At 43.0% G+C, this 19,783-nt stretch overlaps 1 protein-coding gene across 1 annotated transcript in view; it reads left to right on the top strand.

The window, feature by feature from the left end:
- The window catches only part of LOC146813810 (exportin-5-like), a 1,013,804-nt gene that overhangs the window by 601,437 nt on the left and 392,584 nt on the right, over nt 1–19,783 (top strand). The window contains exon 19 of the mRNA XM_085610267.1: nt 11,344–11,525. Coding sequence (XP_085466393.1) covers nt 11,344–11,525 — 182 coding nt within the window. The remainder of the gene's footprint in view (nt 1–11,343; nt 11,526–19,783) is intronic.

Genomic DNA, 19,783 nt, shown 5'->3' with positions numbered 1-19,783 from the left:
GATTGGCCTGAGAGACTGACCTTTTCACCCAGTCCATTGTCAGCATTAAGTGGGTAAATGACGAAATGTCTGGTAAAATCTGCAGACGAAGCTTTTGGGTAGCATACGTAGGTAGATGTAGCGTGCAAAGGAGCCCACAAAATGATATAAAAAGGGAGCACCCACAGATATCGACGGACTACCTCGCCGTCTGTATGTAGGTTAACAGGCAGTGCAGGTTTTCCCCAAGAGCTGGGAGCTCTTGTCTTCCTTTGCTTAAAATGTCTTGCTCTGCTTTGCTTGAAGTATCTTATTCTATTTTACCTATATGAAATGTCATGTTATGTTTAACCATTGTTCTCTTTACTTTTGCATTTAAAAGATGTTGTATTGTAATTGCAGGAATGCTTGCTCTAAGAGTAAATGTGAGTGTTCCTAGGTAACATTTTCCTTGGTGTAACTTGTTTCTCATGATGCATTTATAGATGTGTTTTCTCTCTCTCTCTCTGTCAGTACATTAATTGAGATACAGAGAATATTATGACAGCTGTATGATTATCTGGATTCTGTATTTTGTACTTTATGTCTCTATTCTGCGGTTTCTTTGAAGTTGCATCTTCTCATTAAACTGCCATTGTATTCTGCCTCCAATTCCATGTCTCATATGTCTGTTTTCTTCATTTTTGGAGCAAGCGTTCCTAGGCACCCCGGCTCAAATTAAGGTGCCCCTTTTGTCCCTGACTCACTCTCCTGCTCAGTTCTGTGGTGGCTCCCGGGGATCTGGGGACCGCCCCTAGCTTCCTTGACCCGTAATAGATCTTCCCTCCAACAGCCTCTCTTGCAAGTCCTGTATTGTTGGTTTGTTGCCCCTGCCCCCCTTTCCACTGCCCTCCATAGTCTGTTGTGCTTCCACGGCCCTTCCTGCCTGCTCAGTGTGGTTAAATTGTTGCCTTTGCACCCTCCTACCTGCCTTCAATTTTCAGAGTCCGTGCCCCTGGCCTCTGCCTCTCAACAGTATCCTAATGAACAACTAGATTGCTAACATTCTATATTTATTACAAAAGTGTGGAACGCCTGACATCATCTTGATGTAATCAAAACTGTAATACCTAGAGCATTTCCTTTAGAAATTACATATATGAGAGGGTCTTATTGGCATCAAAATTATGGTTAGTGCTCTAAAAGACTAAAATAAGGACATATTTTCTGAGTTTTCAAATAGCGACAAAGCACTTTTAAATTATTTGTTATCTTTATGTTTTTTTATCCAGTTGACCACTTGATTAAATGTTGCACTTAGGGGAGAGGATGTGGTGTTACTTCCAGAACTGCAGACTTTGCAACTGGGGAACCAGGTTGAAGTTTCTGCTTCAGCTCGACATTCTGTGATTCTGGTCAAATCACTTAGTCTCCCCATGTCTACAACCAAAATGAATTTGTTCTTGTGTGATGTAACCAATGCTCATGTAAAGCACTCCAATACCTGACAAGTCTGCACTATATAACACTGCAAAAACACAAAATAATAAGTGTTTTGCACACTTCTGTCATTGGGCTATATTTTGGCTACATCTGGTTGATTTTGGGCTACATTTGGGCTCTTTTGTCTCCGGTGGCCATCTTGGGAGATTTATTTGTTATGAAGTTTCCTAATTTCCTCATGTACTGCAGTCTCCTCAGTAGGAAATGCTTTCAGTTTTTTACTTTGATTCCATCATGAAGGTATTCAGATATGTCACACATTTGCCATAAATTCTGAATGTTAGCACTCTAGTTGCTCATTAGATCACTGTAGTAAAACTACTGCACCATGGAAGTCTGCTCCTGGTATTAAAAGTGCATGTTTCAGTCTGCATGTCAGAATTTTTTAATGAAATAGAAGAGGATTTGAGAAGTCACTCAAAATGTGCCCTCATTTTCTTTCTTCAGCATTAATCATAATTTCTATGGCAAAATGAACCTCCTCATTGTGTTCCTTTTTAAATTAAATGTTTTAAGTGTTACCAGTTTATTCCAATCAAGATGGCTTCAGGTGTGCCATACTTTTGTCATAATGAAGACAGTAAGCGCTCTAGTTGTTTTTAAGAACATTCTGGGACATTCTGTCATTGGGCTATACTTGGGCTACATCTGGGTGATATTTGGGCTACATTTGGGCTCTTTTGTCTCTGGTGGCCATCTTGGGAGACTTATTTGTTATGAAGTTTCCTAATTTCCTCATTTACTGCAGTCTCCTCAGTAGGAAATACTTTCAGTTTTTTACTTTGATTCCATCAAGAAGGCATTCAGATGTGTCACACATTTGCCATAAATTCAGAATGTTAGCACTCTTTTTGCTCATTAGATCACTGTAGTAAAGCTACTGCTCACCAGGGAAAACTGCTGCTGGTATTGAAAGTGCATGTTTCAGTCTGCATGTCAGAATTTTTTAATGAAATAAAAGAGGATTTGAGAAGTCACTCAAAATGTGCCCTAATTTTTCTTTCTGCAGCACTAATCATACTTTTTATGGAAAAAGGAACCCCCTCATTTTGTTCCTTTTTAAATTAAATGTTTTAAGAGTTACCACTTTAATCCAAGCAAGATGGCTTCAGGTGTGCCATACGTTTATCATAAGTAGGACTGTTAGCGCTCTAGTAGTTCTTTGGAACACTCTGGGAAGCTGCAGTAGAACACAAAGGAATCAACTGACAGTCTCTGCCCTTGTTGGATGTACATGTTTTACTGAGAATGTCAGACTTCATTCTCACATGACTGAGAAAGATAATGTGAATTTACAGAAAATAAGCTCTCAGTTTAGCCTATAGATCACCTTCCAAACCTCTGTGGTAAAAGCATGAGAAAATATTTTTCTCTCAATCATGATATCCCAGCAGAAGGCTTTTTCACATGGTGAAATCACCTTAGAACATACCACAATTCCTAAAATGAGTATGGTACCATCAACAAATGATTTATAATGTAACTAAAGTCTTAAAACCTTCTATTAACTGCAATGCTTTTTAATGAGGTGCTATCATGTATATTGGTCCCAAGATGGCTGCCAACACTTCTTGGATGAAGTGCTGACAGCCAATCAGATCTCAGGATGAGATGTGTGGTTAGGCTCCGCCCACATATATATATGCTTTTAAATGCTATTTTCTCAGGAAATACTGAACAGATTTACACCAGACCTGCAAAAGGCACTTCCTTGACCTTATGGCTACCTCTCTGCCAAATTTCAAGTAATTCTGTTCAGCCGTTCGGGCTGTAGCTGTGTCTAAAGGTCCTATGGAAAAATGCATGGGGAAAACGCGTTTTGGGACCCCCCTTTTTTCTCGGCCCCTGCTTGACGAATCCCCCCGAGACTTTCAGGGTAGGAGCGGAGCGTAGCGCCCCACCTATTTTGAAAATTTCGCGAGGATTCGTCGACCGGCGCCAAAGTTATTCCAAATAGAATGTTGCGGATTTCCTATGGAAACAGGGTCCTAACTATAACTACCTACTGGCGACCGCCAGTAGGTAATATATGTGTATATATATATGTGTATATATATATATGTGTGTATATATATATTCCACGTTATAGTTAGATCAGGTAACTATAACTTGCGCGCCCACAATAAACTGCTGATGACGTCACATAGTACATCACTCATGACATGGTCAGTGACATCACTCATGACATCAATGATGACATCTGAAATTACACATTGTGGATTGCGGTCGCGCAAGTTATAGTTACCTGATCTAACTATAACGTGGAATTTCATTGGTTTTTTACGAGTGAAATGTACAGCTAACTATAACATGTGTGAAACCTATGGTTTTTTAAGTGAATTTGCAAGGTTTTGTAAATGATAATTCCTAACTATAACGTGTGTGAAACCTATGGTTTTTTTCAGTGAATTTGTACGGTTTTTTAAATGCTAAGTTATGTATTTTTTTTTTATTTTTTTTTCTGGTTTTTCACTATGCGCACACCCTGCTCGGTGCGCTTCGGAGCGCGCTTACAGATATATATATTGATTTAAATGCTATTTTCTCAGGACCTACTGAACAGACCTACAAAAGGCACATCCTTGACCTGAGGACTACCTCTCTGCCAAATTTCCAGTAATTCTGTTCAGCCGTTCGGGCTGTAGCTGTGTCTAAAGGTCCTATGGAAAAATGCATGGGGAAAACGCGTTTTGGGACCCCCCTTTTTTCTCAGCCCCCGCTTGACGAATCCCCCCGAGACTTTCAGGGTAGGAGCGGAGCGTAGCGCCCCATTAGTTTTGAAAATTTCGCGAGGATTCGTTGACCGGCGCCAAAGTTATTCCAAATAGAATGTTGCGGATTTCCTATGGAAACACGGTCCTAACTATAACTCTATAATCCTCTGCTGATGCTAATACTGTATTTAGACACTTATTTGCCCATGTCTTCTTCCATTAAATTTTAGCTATACAAATATTACAAATATTTTTTTTTCATAAAGACACATATGTCATCAGCAGAGGATTGCGGTCGCGTGAGTTATAGTTGCCTGCACTAACTATAACGGGGGAATTTCATTGGTTTTTTATGAGTAAAATGTCCAGCTAACTAGAACATGTGTGAAACCTATGGTTTTTTCACTGAATTTGCAAGGTTTTTTAAATGCTAATTCCTAACTATAACGTGTGTGAAACCTATGGTTTTGTCAGTGAATTTGTACGGTTTTTTAAATGCTAAGTTACTTTACGCCGTTCGTGGCGTGCGCGCCCGCTTAACGCAGTTCGTTCCGTGCGCGCACGGTGCACCGCGCGCTTACTTTACGCAGTTAGTGCCGTGCACGCACGGTGGGCACGCGGTGCGCTACGCGCACCGCGTGCTCACGTTGCGCTTGATGGGCCATGTACGCACGATGCGCTTCGCGCACCGTCCGCACACGGAGGACATATTACTTCTTGTATGCAATATGCTGTGAGCTGCGGAACGTTTCTCAACAGGATGCTGCTGAGAGACTGCGGGAGATTGATGGGGTTAATTTAGAAAAGGCTTTGGCTGAGGTTGACAATGATTTGACCACATTAACAATCAGAATTTATTCACGGGGCAACATAGTATCATCTGCAATTGACATAATACAGCAGGATATATCGATCTTACAACATGGACAATCACGACTACGGTCCATTGTATTATTAAGCTGGGCACTTCAAACAATGTTGCCATGGCATTATATCAACAGCACGAGCCTTATGGACTCCTGTCACTCCGCCGTTACTGCTTTTGCCCCCCCCTACCTCTCCTTCAGGAAGTTTTAAAACCTCCCTGACTTCCCCACAAAAACCTTTAAGACCTGTTAATATCAACCGTATCCTTAGATTCCCTCAAGTTTATCAATTTGACAAATAATCAGACTGTAATGTTGTGTTTTTAAGCATTGTATATTTTTTTTCTTCTGCTTCTCTTATTTCTATTTTGCCCTTTCTGTAACTTTTGTTTAATTGCTTTGTGTTATTTTATTGTATGCCATCTTAAGCTGAATAAACTTCTCTTTAAAACTTAATGTCAATAGCACAAGTCTGTTTTCCACATGCAATGTAAAGACAGATTGTAATGGCACTAAGAGATGCAAAATATACCATGTTGCACGTTGAAAAGTTGAGCCAATCACCTTTCACCATGGCTGAGACACCATCCACAGACTGGATAATCCATGGTTACATCACCCTACCGGTCACGACTTTCCAATTCCAATATTGCCTACAGTACCATCAAATAGGCAGATATGAGGCGCTTGGGAAATGATATGTGCGTGAATACTGGGAATTACCATTCAGATTTAGGTATCAGAATGGGGACACAAATGTTGTCCTTAGTGGTGTCGACTGTGGGGATGCGTTAAGCGGATCCTTTGCAAGGACATTTCACTGCATGGGGCATGTGATGCTTCAGTTGCGAACTTGTCCTGCTCTCTAAAGAGTTCTCTAGCAGCCGTGATTCATCTGGTTTTTAAGTTGCTCACAAATGGGAGCTTTTTGATGCCCAATGTTAAATGTTGCTGTGGAGTGGAACCAGGCATCGCTTATCTAGTAACGGTTAATTCCATAGTCACTTGTTGCACACAAGTACTGTTTCCATCTCCCCGTACAGGTAAGGAGGGAAAGCTATGGCCTTTGACACATTTTTTCGACATACGCTTCGATTCTCTGAGCAAACTGAACGCCATGCTTTTTCAAAAAGATGTGGCTTATCATCAGCCAGAGAGACGTTTGATTTCTATTTTGCAAGGCCCTCTTCCGAGCTACAGATGCTACTCCATACTAACTTCCCTATGCATTTTGGGGAGCCTGTCCACCGTATCTTTAATTTGTCTGATACAAAGGGAATAGTGCACTTTTTTAAATGTACTGGCTGTGGACTGTACCTTTCAGGTGATTTTTGGAGTTATACCATCTTTTGTACACTCTGTGTTGGGAAGTCTCCCACTTGTCCTGCTACTTGTGGCAGGGAGCCTGATTTAAAATTTTCTGCTCTGCAATTGACGTCCCAGTTCAACCTGGAATGGAGACGGCACTGTCTGTGCTGCGATGCCGTGAGCACATGATATCTTGCTTTGGCACACCTCCGCTTCAAGACCTGAATGAGCACTGGTTCTCGTCTTTCAGGCCTGTTTGCTTCTCTGCGTACAACCTGTATTCTGCTGCTTGTTTTGCAGCCATGAAAGCGTATTGGATCTATGCCTCAGATCACAATCAGTTGCGCCTCTGTACTTTGAAGTACTGATAGGCCCATTTAAAGGCCTATGGGTATTGTCCGTAGCGTATTCCATTGCTGATTAGTGCATTCTTCGAGACACCATGGTATGCTTTGGTTCCTAGTGAACTGAATACCGGTTCTGCAATACGCTAACAAGATGTAGGGGCTGCTGTGGGAACTGGATGGAATAGTTTTTGCTCCATAAACCTGCTTCTAATTGCGCATCTGGAAATGTTGCCTGTGGTTGCGAGCATCCGCAATGTTGCATCTACCACTCAGAACACATAAACAACTGGCTTTTTCCATTTGGTGGGAACGATTTGGCCTGTTTTTAAACAAAATTAATTTAAAAAATGTTTCCTTTAGTTTTTCTAGGCACCATGGTTTTCTGAGTGCTTTGGATTTCAAATAGTATCATGACTTTTAAAAAAAATATATATTTTATAGGATTATCAAGGTACATATCGAGCCAGTGCTTGCGATAAATATTGGACGCATCGGATACAACCAAAGTACCTGCATTAGTAAACACACTGGAACTCCTGCATAACCTGCAGGCAATACAACATAAACATGACACAGAGCATTTTAAACCCCACAAGATTAAGTTAATTAGGGCATGTTCGACCGCCAAAGCATTTGTAAATTTCCTAAGCTGTTCAGGGACTTGCATCACATTGGGGAACCATTCTATACCGGGTCTTTGTCTGGTAGAGGCGGTAGCTCTATTGCTCGATAGATCTCCTATCTGGACCATATTTTTCTGTTTTTTTGGGGGCACACACTCACCTGAAATACAGCTATCTCTTCCCCCATGCACAAATCTAAAGCTTTCCTCCAGCCACCAATTGTCAGCGGGATGCCGCCTTCCACTGCTGTGTGATGTCCCTCTTAGCCAGATTGAGGGCCAGGAAAAGCAGATGCTGTTTATATTTGTTTCCACCAATCCCGTCCGTGCTATGTAGTAAGAAAAGTCACAGATCAATTGGGATCTTCCAACCCCAGGACATGATCCAGGCAGGACGCCACCCAACGCCAGAATGCCTGGAGTGCACTACAACTCCATACAGTATGTATAAACGAACCCTTGTCTTTCTCACAGCGGAGACATACTGGGGACAGACTAGCCCCCATCCGCTACAGTCGGGAGTGAGTGTAATATATACGATGTATTTATTTTAACTGAATGAGGCGATAACGGTAGGACACCGCCGTGTCCGGGGGCTGACCAGAGCCTCTGACCAATCATCATCAGTCATGTCCGATAGGTCCCTGAGCCATGCCGCCCAAGTCTTGTGTATGTTAGTATCATGACTTTTAAAGGATTTTATGAATATTTTAAAGGAAAGCTTGCTTCTAGATGATTTTAAAAGTAGTTTTATACCTTTTTAGTTTTAATATCATTATGGGCTGCTAGCTTTTAGTTGGCGTGTATATGTCGATCCTTAGTATGGGAAGTAGGAGGTGTATGTGCCTGGGTCAGGGCCAAGTAACGAAGCTGCACATTTTCTTACATTGTTCAAATTTTGCACAATAACATTTCTGCTGTGATCCTTTGCACATATTCGCGTGCATGTCATTGTTGGATTAGTTGCTCTGAAACTACTTCTTTTTTTAACTCGTCCAGCTTCGCACAACATTATCACGATGCCTCGAACACCATGTGCAAGGCCCTTTTTACGCACAGTGTATAAATGTTGTTCTATCTTCATCCACGGGGTGACAGGGCTATCTACATATCCATAACATTGCTAATCTATACGTACATCACAATGATGCTTTCTATTCTAAATAATGGGCATAGCAGAGGAGTCACTTAAACTGACACCAAGGGCCCCTGCGTACTGAGGCTTCACCGCACAACGGTCTGAAATCTCCATGAGGGGGGTGTCCAGTTTGTGACTGAGACAAGCCCCTAGACTCTCGCACCAGGTAATAAATGGGGTTGAATCATCACCTACATACCCTCTAGGTACGCTCAGATTAGGGTTTGCATACAAGAAATATACATGATTACTACCTTGTTTTATATGTCTGCATATATACACTGTTTTAGCACCATGGTAGACCTATATCTATCATTCACTCTTTTGGTGCTTGCAATCTCTTTCCTGTGCTTCTGTCCACTGATGATCACAGCACATGTATTCTATACAAGAATAAAGTTGGTTCAATAAATATATTGAAAATGCCCCACTGTATATTCTCTGTATATTTCTCTGTGCGCAAGTAAGCACAAGTGACTAAGCAAAAGGTTCTGATCTGTTTCCATGATCCTGGAATCAGTCCAGGCTCCTCACCAAAAGTTTGTTCAACAAACTCGCAGATCCTACAGATTAGTAGGAACTACATGACACCTTCTTCAATTCCTACCATGGAAGGTGACTTTTTCAGTTGTCATAACCTTAGAAGAACCATTCATCCAGATAAACAAAGACAAGGTGGTTCTTCGAAACAACCCTAAATTCCTACCTAAAGTTGTTTCACAATTTCACATCAGTCAATCCATTGAATTGCCAGTTTTCTTCCCTCAACCTTAATCCTGTTGCGGAAATAGCTCCTATTTCATTAGATGTCAAAAGAGCGCTTATCTTGCATATTGATAGAACTTCAACTGTTAGTAAATCAAAGCAACTTTTTGTCACCTTTTCACCACCCCACAAAGGCAACCCTATATTCAAAGCAGGCAAAGCCAGATGGATAGTAAAATGCCTTCATACTTGCTATGCGAATGGCAAAAGACCTTTACCTGTTCCTACTAGAGCACCCTCTACTCGCAAAAAGGGAGCAACCAAGTCCTTTTTAGGAAATATTCCCACAGCTGACATATGTTAAGCAGCTACATGGTCAACACAACACACTTTCACCAAACATTATTGTGTGGATGTTTTAACACACCAACGAGCCAGTGTAGAACAGGCAGTGCTACATACTATTTTTCAAACCACTGCCAAATCCACAATTTAACTATGGCTTATCAGGAAGTACTGCTTTACATTTTGTGCAGAACATGTGAATCTGCAACACCACATGCCAAGAACAGATGCTTACAGGCTTAGTAACATATTCCTTAACTTGCAAAGATGCACTCCAACTGTTCCGATATTGTTTGATACGGGCCTCAAAAGAATAGGAGATTTGGCCAAGTTGAAGCTGCTACAGTTCTGGGCTAGACTGTGGTCTACCCCAGAACTGGCCACGTACAGATCAGCAGTAGAAGCGGTCTTTAATGCAGGACTTCGGAATCAATTTCCTGACTCTTACATCAAACAGCAATTGGGGAAGCTAGGAATGGGCATGCACTGGTCTAACCCATCCCTAATAAACCATATCACCATGGAGGTTGTCAAAGATAAATATTGGATTATCACGACCCACAATTACAACTTAAATGGCAAGGCAGGTGGGTTGGTTGAGGAGTTTGTGTCTTTCAAACCTATCCCTAAATTAGAAATGTATATGAACACATATGTACCACCTTTATCATATACTATGGTCCTTGTACTCAGGGTAGGCACATTGCTTGTGAATAATTTCACCTATAAATGGGACACCAACCAACATAAAACACAAAACTTCCATTTTTGTAAGCATAATATTGAAGACGTGGAGCATGTACTAATCTTTAGCCAAGCTTTCACTAAAAAAAGCCAGACGATCTTGGCTGAGACCTATCTGTATTCTCTTGGGTCTGAAACATCATTGAGTAGCCTATAGAATTCTAAGGAAGACTGTAGTACTTTAATTACACTAGGTCTTGGTAGTTATTTACAAGTTATATGGAGAATATGGAAATCAGTGGGACTATCGCTATAACTCTTTAAATTAACTACTTATCCCCACACAGCAGATCGACAAGATTGTTGGAAATTGCAGGCATATTACTGTAGCATTTTAAATTATTTATTAAATTGTACATTGATGATCGACATGACTGATAATCGTAGGTGCTTGTTTTAACTTTTATATGCCGTATTTTATTAGTACTGCATTCTTAGAAGAGTGTATGAATTTTAAATGTGAAGCTCTGTATTTTGATCATCTTAATTTAGAATATATTTGTTTGTTTTATTATTCATTGTATGATGTGTTTTATGGGCTTGTGCCCGAAACAAACAATTACTACTACTAATGTAATGAAAGGTAGAAACACAAGACCGCCAAAGATGTTTTACTCCCCATCCTCCAAAACATTGCCTGTTCATTTAAAGCAAAATTAAAGAACCTATGTCCCTTGATTATCTTTAAAACTTATTTAATGAAAAGAAAGATTTTATAAGTTCAAATGATTACAATCCATGTTTAAAAAACAAAGCATATTAATTCATAAGTGTTCTTTTGACTGTGTAGTGTAACTGTACTTCTAAAGCCACCTAACCTAAACCTTAATAGATTAACCGTGCTTTTCACCATAGGTGGCAAATATTTTCCTTAGTTAAGTGGCATACACCTGAAAGAAGCAAACCATGCATAGCTTAAACTGTTGGGCAATTGATCACTTCTGAGGTAAACAGAATCTTGCTCAACTTGCCCATAACAGCTGTGTCCTACAGGTTTTCTGAGCAGCATAAGTTCTGTTTTATTCCCAAACAAACTCTCAAGTTTTATTTTTTGTTGTTAATTTTATTTATTGTTTCTCTATTTTTACTTCAGCTAAGCTTTTGTGTATCAACCATTCTGGGAGTGTTAAAAGAGACCCGATGGCCAAGTGACCTGAAAGAGGCAAAAGATGGAGCATTTTTGTGTGGTATGCTTCCAAATGGTGACCCATTGTATCGCAACCCATGTGCTCGGCTGATTCTTAGAGTCCTTGACAACTTACTGATTCTCATAAGGTAGGTTCATTTTATGCGATACCTAGTGTTGCTGCTTTCTGTTTCATGGTCTCCAAGTTGGCTCCTTCATACATACTATGACTTGAATGTACTTCATTCCACTTCTTATATAAAGCTCTTTCGGTTAATGTCCATACTGTATAAAAGTTCTGAATTTCAGCATGCTCTTTTCATATTCTCTGTTGCTCAAGTTGCATACAAGCACTGTTTTTACCTGTTTTACACCAAAGATGTTAAGTAAGCACTGTGCCGTTTTTACAATCATGTCTAGGTATGGTTAAGTTAATATTTTCTTCAAACCTCTGTTTATCGTTCTAGTAAGCTGGCTCTTTATGTGATATTTCAGAATCTGATATACCTTTTAAAGAGTCCAAGGGTTCACTTATGAGTGGACAGGGCTTGCTATGCAATCCTAAACTGCTCTGCTAGGGGGGTAATGTGGTTAAGCAGCCTTAGGCTTAACACAGAGAGAAAGACATTTGCAAATACACACAATCATCAATAAATGCCACGCACGGCTCAAGAAGGAGATTCACAGCAATTTATAAAAATAGCAAGTATCTCTACATATGTTTAGGCATCAAAGAATAATCGTTCAGGTAAGTATGTGTTTGAGGCACATGCTTTGCATAAGTCTACCATCTATTGTTGGGTCCGGATGTTTGCACTTTGTTTTTATTCGAAGAAGTCTTTTCCAGTCACGAGGTTGGTGACTCCTCCTTTCAGTGATAGTGCGCATGGGCATCGACTCCATTGTTGGATTGTTTTTTTCCACCATCGAGTTCGGACGTGAATTGCTGCGCTCCGGTTCGACACCGTTTCGGGTTCCCCTCAGCGCGCAATCCTCGACGGTATTGTTTCTCGATTGCGAATATATCTTCACGCATAGTATCCATTTCTACAACTTTGATCGGAAAGTCTTGTGCAAGGCCCTTGGGGCTAGCCGCATCGACCGAGTTTGTAATAGCTGGAACGCACTCCATTCCAATTCTGCCCTGGGTGCCACTCTAAGTACCCCCACACCCATCTACATGACGTGTGCAATTTGTGTTTATCACCAAAACACAACGGAGAAAACTGCGAAGCCTGCCTATCGTTCTGATTGAAAAGAGGGTCCATGACCGTCGGGCTCGACGTCATGAAATGTATCAGCAACACAGAGACTCCACTCCAGTTCTCTACGGAGAAGATGTATACGAATAGATCTTCGAAGTATCGGGGAGCCGAGGCAGAGGAGGAACTACAAATCTACGTGTCTGAGAAAGACTTCGACATCGAGGAAGACATCACGCCTGGTAAGCGTACCTTGAGTAAAGATAGTTCTCTGCCCCTAAAGGTACCCTCTAAAACTGCTCCAGTCCCTCCTCTGTCTTTGGGCCAACGTCGGCACCAAGAAAAAGTTTTGAATGCCCCGCCTTCGGCCCCACACCGAAAGACGTATCACAGCCTTCCCGCTCGGGACCGAGTCGCCCTCCTTCAGGGACCGAACCCAAAACTTCGGCACCGAAAGACAAACAGAGTGATCCCTCAAACACTAAGACACCAAAGCACCCTTGGGCACCGAAACACCCTTGGGCACCGAAACACACTTCGGATCCAAAATCCTGGGCACCAAAATCTTCAACACCAGAAATTCTGACACCAAGAGACAAAACTACTAGTACGCCATCTAAGGAGCCTTGTTTGAATGTTCCGCCTGCCAACACAGGAACTTGTTATTTACACCAAAACAGGACCTCTTTATGCAAAGTTGCCAGCAAAAAGAAAGCCAGAATTGGAAGACTCTTATCATATCCCTTTAAATAGAAAGAGTATAGCTACTAACACTTCTCCGCCACCTCTTTCACCTTCTAAACCTTCTCTACCTATTGATCCTAATTTGCTCATAACACCCACAAATTCCCTTCAGCCACCATGTAAGAAAGTGGCTCTGTATATACTGCACCAAAGTAAGGTTCATTGTGCACGGAGTTCACAGTCCCCAGAAGTTTGGCAGAGGTTAAAGTTAGATATAACCTTACTCTCTAAAGTGGTAGCTTGGTCGAGCAGTAAGGCAGTATCGGAGGACAGTGTAAAGCATTTGTTGTACACACTCAGTCAGCAAATGGTCTCACACACACAAGAACTGAACTCTAGGCCAGTTGTTTTGTATATAAAAATATATTGTTTTATTTTAGAACCACAAGTAGGTATAAAAATAATTTCTGAGAATGAGATGCTCTAGTTGAATACTTTCAAATAGCAATAGACTTTTAAATGCAGTAGTTACAGTTGTTGCAATAGGCAACACAAGTTAAATACAATTATAACATTGAGCTCAATGGGAATTTTAAAGTAAACACAATATAACAATATTACTTTGCATAGGTTTTTCTTACTCAGGGCTGGATCCTGGCTTTAGCCCTGGTGCATCTCCTGTAAACAGTTAAAAGAAATCGTTTTTGTTATACAGGCGATTTTTAAGGAATATTTGTATGTTTAAAAAATCGATACTTTGGCAAAAAACAGGCAATGTTATCCTATGGAGGAAAGTTTGGTTATCGGAAAATCATAGTTGTAATTGCTTTGTAGGGTCAGTGCTGGGCACAAAGATCCAGCACTGGGATCTCTCCTGATAACAGGTGAGTAATTTCGTTTTTGTTGATCGGGTGATTTTTAGTGAATATTTAAAAGTTTTCAAACTCGACACTTAGAAGAAATTCCAAGTGAAAACCAGTCAATGTTACCCTATGGAGAATAAGTGAGTTATCGGCTTTCAGGTAAGTACTCGACTGGCAGAGTTAAGGTTCTGGGATAGACTCCGGGGTCTCCCAGGGTCAGGTAGGTACAGTTGTTACACCCTCAGCGGCACAGGGGCAGCCGGGTGCAGAGAGAGTAGGCCCAATGTTAGCCTATGGCGGGTAGGGGGCCTTTGGTTGGTGGCTGCTTGCAGGCAGGTCACGCGGCTGCAGGGAGCTGAGCTCCTGGTCACTTACACAGGGCAAGTAGGGAAGTAGGATTGGACAGATTCTGCACTTCCAGGGGCAGTTTGGCGGCTGGGTGCAGGGTGCTTTTGAGCCGTTGGGCGCTCAATGTATTTCAGTGGAAAAGCTGCAAGTCTAACAAAGGCTGCAAGCTTGGGGACGGAGATTCTTCAGGTGCGACCACCACTTCGAGAGGTAAGTTGGGAAGCTGTAGGTAAGGTAGGCACCCAGGAGCTGGGCACAGGGGGCCGCTGGGTGCAGGCGTGTCTTTTGGTGTTGGGAAATCTTACTCTCTGCTGGTCGCGGTTAAGGGGGGGTCCCTGGAGTTGAGGCTGCAGGTGTTGTCAGGAGCGTCGAGGAGGGTCCTTGGGTGCTGAATTCTTGGTCACAGTTGCCGGGGGGAACGTCCTCGTGTTCTTTGTTCACTCAGGCACAGGCCGGGCTCGTCAGATGCAGAGTGTGCTGGATTCGTGGTTCCTGGCTTAGCACCAGGGATTGTTGCTTGTTCGAGCAGAACCACTCCTCGTGGGAGTCCCAGTCTTTTAGGGGAGCAAGGCAGTCAGGTCCTCCTGGTTTTTTGAGGTTGCTGACCACTGGAGACGCCGGGGTTTAGCAGGAGCAGGTTCGAGGGTCGATAGGGCTGGGGCCAAGTCAGTTGGTGTCGTCCTCTTGTTAGCAGCGGCACGGCAGGTCTTCTTTCGTCTTGTTCTTCTTGTTTCGGAATCTGGATCTGAGGAAGGAAGGTTCAGGGTGCCCCTAAATACTAAATTTAGGGGCGTTACAGGTAGGTAAAGGGCAGGGACCAATGGGTCACTTCCGTGGGGTGGGTACACCCCCTATCCTGCCACTCTCCAGTGGGAGGGGGCAGGAGCCTAGTCCTGATTGGGTAGGGCTCCCCATCCTCAAGATGGCGAGAGCCCGGAGTTGTGCTTCACCTCGCCTCCCCCACCTGAGGGGTGGGGTTGGCAGAGGCTGGCACACCCCCTTTCCTCACCTGGGTATTCCAGCCGATCTTCCCGCCAGAGTGGGAGTCAGAACCGGTGGGGGCCAGTTGGTGAGTACAGCAAGTAGCCTGGAGAAGCTCACAAAGACAGCATGCCTTGGAAGCTTCCCTTGCCCATCCTGGGGGAGAAGGTCTAGCACCTCACCCAGGATGTGCATTGTTGCAGACCCACCCATGGCTCTCTACCCAGGGGTCCAGCAACATGTCTGCTGGGTGTCAGCCTCTCAGTCAGGACGCTGGTTGTTGGTTAGTTTCAAGGGGGCATCTCTAAGATGCCCTCTGTCGTGCATTTTACATTAAATCCCACACTGGCATCAGTGTGGGTTTAATGTGCTGAGAAGTTTGATATCAACCTTCTCAGTCTTCAGTGTAGCCATCATGGTGCTGTGGATTTTATGATGACGATCTCCCAGCACCATATACTCTTAATGGCAGCACTGCACTTACAGTGCCCAGGAATGGACCTGGGTACTGTAGGGGTACAGGGCTCATGCACCTGTACCCACACCACTGGCATAGGGCATCTAGAGGGGTGACTGAGGTATGCCAGGGCAGTGTGTTTGTGGGCATGGCACACAGGGATGGTGCCATGTCGACTGTTTTGTTCTGCACCAAGACACTCAGCCTGCAAAAGGGGGGGGGGGGTGTGTGTGTGTGTGTACGGGTGTGTACGTGTGTGTGTGTGTGTGTGCGTGTGTGTACATACGTGTGTGTGTGTGTGTACGTGTGTGTGTGTGTGTGTGTGTACGTGTGTGTGTGTGTGTGTGTGTGTGTGTGTGTACATGTGTGTACAGGGCCTCTAAGGGTGGCACAATAAGTGCTGCAGCCCTTAGGGGCCTTCTCTGGTCACAGTGCCCTGGGTACCTATGGTACAATTTACCAGGGGCTGACATATGGCCAGAGATGCCAATTGGGTTTAGGCTCCAATGCAGTTTCTAGGAAAGGAACACAGGCCCTGGCCACCTGATTGGAAGTCAAAGTACATCAGCAATTCAGCAAAAAGTGGGGCCATACCATGCAAGAAAGATGGCACTTTCTCTCACACCATCTCCAGATTATCAAGATGATGGAGCTTGAGATGGGACACACATGGGGATGTGCCACAAGACAATGCTCCAGACCCATGGGCTGACTATAACACTGATCCCAATAATAACGACCCAGACCTATACCCATGTAAGCCTTCTCCTCCAGATGACAATGTGGGGTTCATTGAACTGCTTAATAGACCCGCACAGTACCATGGAATACAGCTCCATAAGGAGCCTCTTGAGGAAGATTCTTTATTTGAGACACTAAGTGCATCCCAAAAGACTACACATGCAGCACCTATGCTCAAGGTATGTTAATAACTTGTAGATGAGGTATTCAAGGTTCTCTTCCAGGGGATCCTCATCAATAGTCATAAGCACTGAATATTCCCGCCCATGTGCGGGAATATTCAGTGCTTATGACTTTGATGAGGATACCCCTGGAAGAGAACTAGGATTACAGGTAAGTAACTTACCCATCCAGTGCAAGCTAGGGTTGTCACACCTAGAGTTGACAAAAAATATAAAGCTACACATACAGGGGCCAGGTTCCATTAGATTCTGAAGTGGTATCAAATGCTCGTAAACAAGCTAATTCTTAAACAGGAGTTGCCCTGCCGCCTTATAAAGAATCTAAATTAATAGATGCCTCAGGCAAAAGAGTAGCAGCTCAATCAGCCAATTATTGGTGCAAAGCTAATACACAGGCACTCTTAGCACGGTATGACAGAGCTCATTATGATGAGCTGCAAATCCAACATTTGTCTGATGAGCATAAAGCTAAAGCTCATGACCTCATCCAGGAAGGGAAGCTTATTTCCAGCACTTCAATCAGATGTGCTCTAGACACAGCAGACACTGCTTCACGCGCTATTAACACCGGCGTTCTACTTAGACACCGTCCATGGCTAAGGGTATCAGGGTTTAACCTGAAGGTTCGAGCTTCCATTTTAAATATACCATTTAGCAAGGAACATTTATTTGGCCCTACAGTTGGCACTTCATTAGAAAAAATCAAGAAAGACCCTGAGGTAGTCATATAGAGGCAATAGTCTCCTTCCCCCAAACACCCCCCCCCCCCCCACCAATCATTCAACACCTGTCGGGGGACGTCTCACTCAATTTCTCCCAGTCTGGAATACCATCACATCAGACAAATGGGTTTTGCAACTTATCCAATCTGGTTATTGCCTGGAGCTTACCAACAACCCTCCAAACATTCGACCACAAAAACACAAACTATCTCCAGAACATATACACCTACTCAAACAAGAGGTCCAATATCTTCTGAAAAAAGGAGCTATAGAACCCATCCCATTACATCCCATTACAATATCAAGGGACAGGTGTATACTTTTTACTTTCTAATTCCCAAAAAGGATGGTTCTCTCAGGCCTATACTAGACCTCAGTGAATTAAACCTATACATTCATTCAGATCACTTCCATATGGTCACTCCCTCCAACAGGTGCTTCCTCTGTTACAACAAGGCGACTTTATGTCCACTCTGGACTTAAAAGATGTGTACTTCCATATTCCAATACATACCGCTCATCGCAAATACCTCAGGTTTATAGAAGCGGGACAACATTACCAATTCAAAGTGCTCCCATTTGGAGTCACCAGTGCTCCCAGAGTATTTACCTAATGCCTGGCAGCAGTCGCTGCACATCTGCGAAGACAACATGTTCTTGTCTTCCCATATCTAGACGACTGGCTCGTCAAAGCCAGCACTCTCTCAAAATGCCTACAGCACACCCAAAGAACACTGTTTACTACATGACCTCAGATTCACAGTGAATCTGTTGAACTCTCGTCTTCAACCTTCCAAAACACAAATGTACTTGGGGGCCACTATAAATACACAAAAATCTCTAGCTTGTCCCAATCCAGCTAGAGACCACAATATTCAGGTTCTCATTTCCAAATTTCAACCCAACCACTCATTACCAGCTCGGGTATTTATGCAGCTTCTAGGAATTATGGCATCTTGATAATTCCATATCCAAGACTTGAAATACGTCCCCTCAGGAATGTTTAGCACGACAGTGGAATCAGTCTCAGGGTCCATTAACAGATCTAGTGTTGGGCGACGGCTGCACTCATCACTCTCTCTACTGTGGTGGAATCCACAGAACCTTTCCAAAGGGCGGTGTTTCATCGACCCAGTTCCACATACCGTACTAATAGACACATCCTCAATGGTTGGGGAGCTCATCTCCAAACTCACACAATTTAAGGATTGTGGAGTCAAAGGGAAAAACAACTCCACATAAATCATCTAGAGCTGCTAGCAGTCTTTCTAGCGGTCAAAGCCTTCCAAACTCACCTTGTAGGCAAAGTTGTCCTAATACGCACAGACAACATGACAGCCATGTATTACATACAGAAACGGGGGGAACACACACTCTCCAACTGTCACTACTTGCACAACCATTTGGAGAAGTGCCACTCATCAAAAAATGTATCTCCTTGCAGAACACCCCCCAGGAGTTAACAATCAGATTGCAGACCTGCTCAGCAGACAGAGACAACAGATCCACGAGTGGGAACTTTACCCTCAAGTTCTCCTCTCGTTCTTTCAGATGTGGGGCTTCCCAGACATAGATCTGTTTGCCACACACCAAAATGCCCAAACTTCGCCTCCAGATACCCACACACATTATCCAAGGCAATGCTCTATGGATGAATTGGTCAGGGATATTTGCTTACGCTTTTCCGCTCGTGGTTTGTAAGCTCCCACAAACATCCCTCACACTAATCCTGCTAGCTCCTACTTGGGCCCGTCAGCCCAGGTTCACTACCCTTTTAGAACTCTCGGTAGTTCCTCATCAAAAACTACATCTCGCATCCATTCTCCTCACGCAGAGCCATGGAGAGATAAGACATCCAGATCCCAAACCTCTCAACCTTGCGATCTGGCAATTGAAGTCATAGAGTTTGGTTATCTGAATCTTCCACCAGACTGTATGATTATCACTAAAGAGGCCAGAAGACCTACGACAAGAGCTTGTTAAGCAGCAAAATGGAAGCAGTTATTTATTGTGATAAACATATCAACCCGCTTGATGCTTCTGTTAAAAATATAATTTGCTATTTAATAAATTTACAACGTTCAAATTTAGAGTACACATCTATACGCTTACATTTTATCACAGTATCTACATACCTTTGAAATAGACAACATCTGTCTATTTCAGTTTCCATTTCTGTTAAGGCCTTCATGGAAGAACTCAAGAGTTATTCCTCCAAGACTCCCAC

The sequence above is a fragment of the Triturus cristatus genome, chromosome 6, assembly GCF_964204655.1.
Source record: "Triturus cristatus chromosome 6, aTriCri1.1, whole genome shotgun sequence".
NCBI classification, from domain to species: Eukaryota; Metazoa; Chordata; class Amphibia; order Caudata; family Salamandridae; genus Triturus; species Triturus cristatus.
The sequence above is the reverse complement of the archived record's forward strand: the minus strand, read 5'-3'. Positions and strand labels throughout refer to the sequence as shown.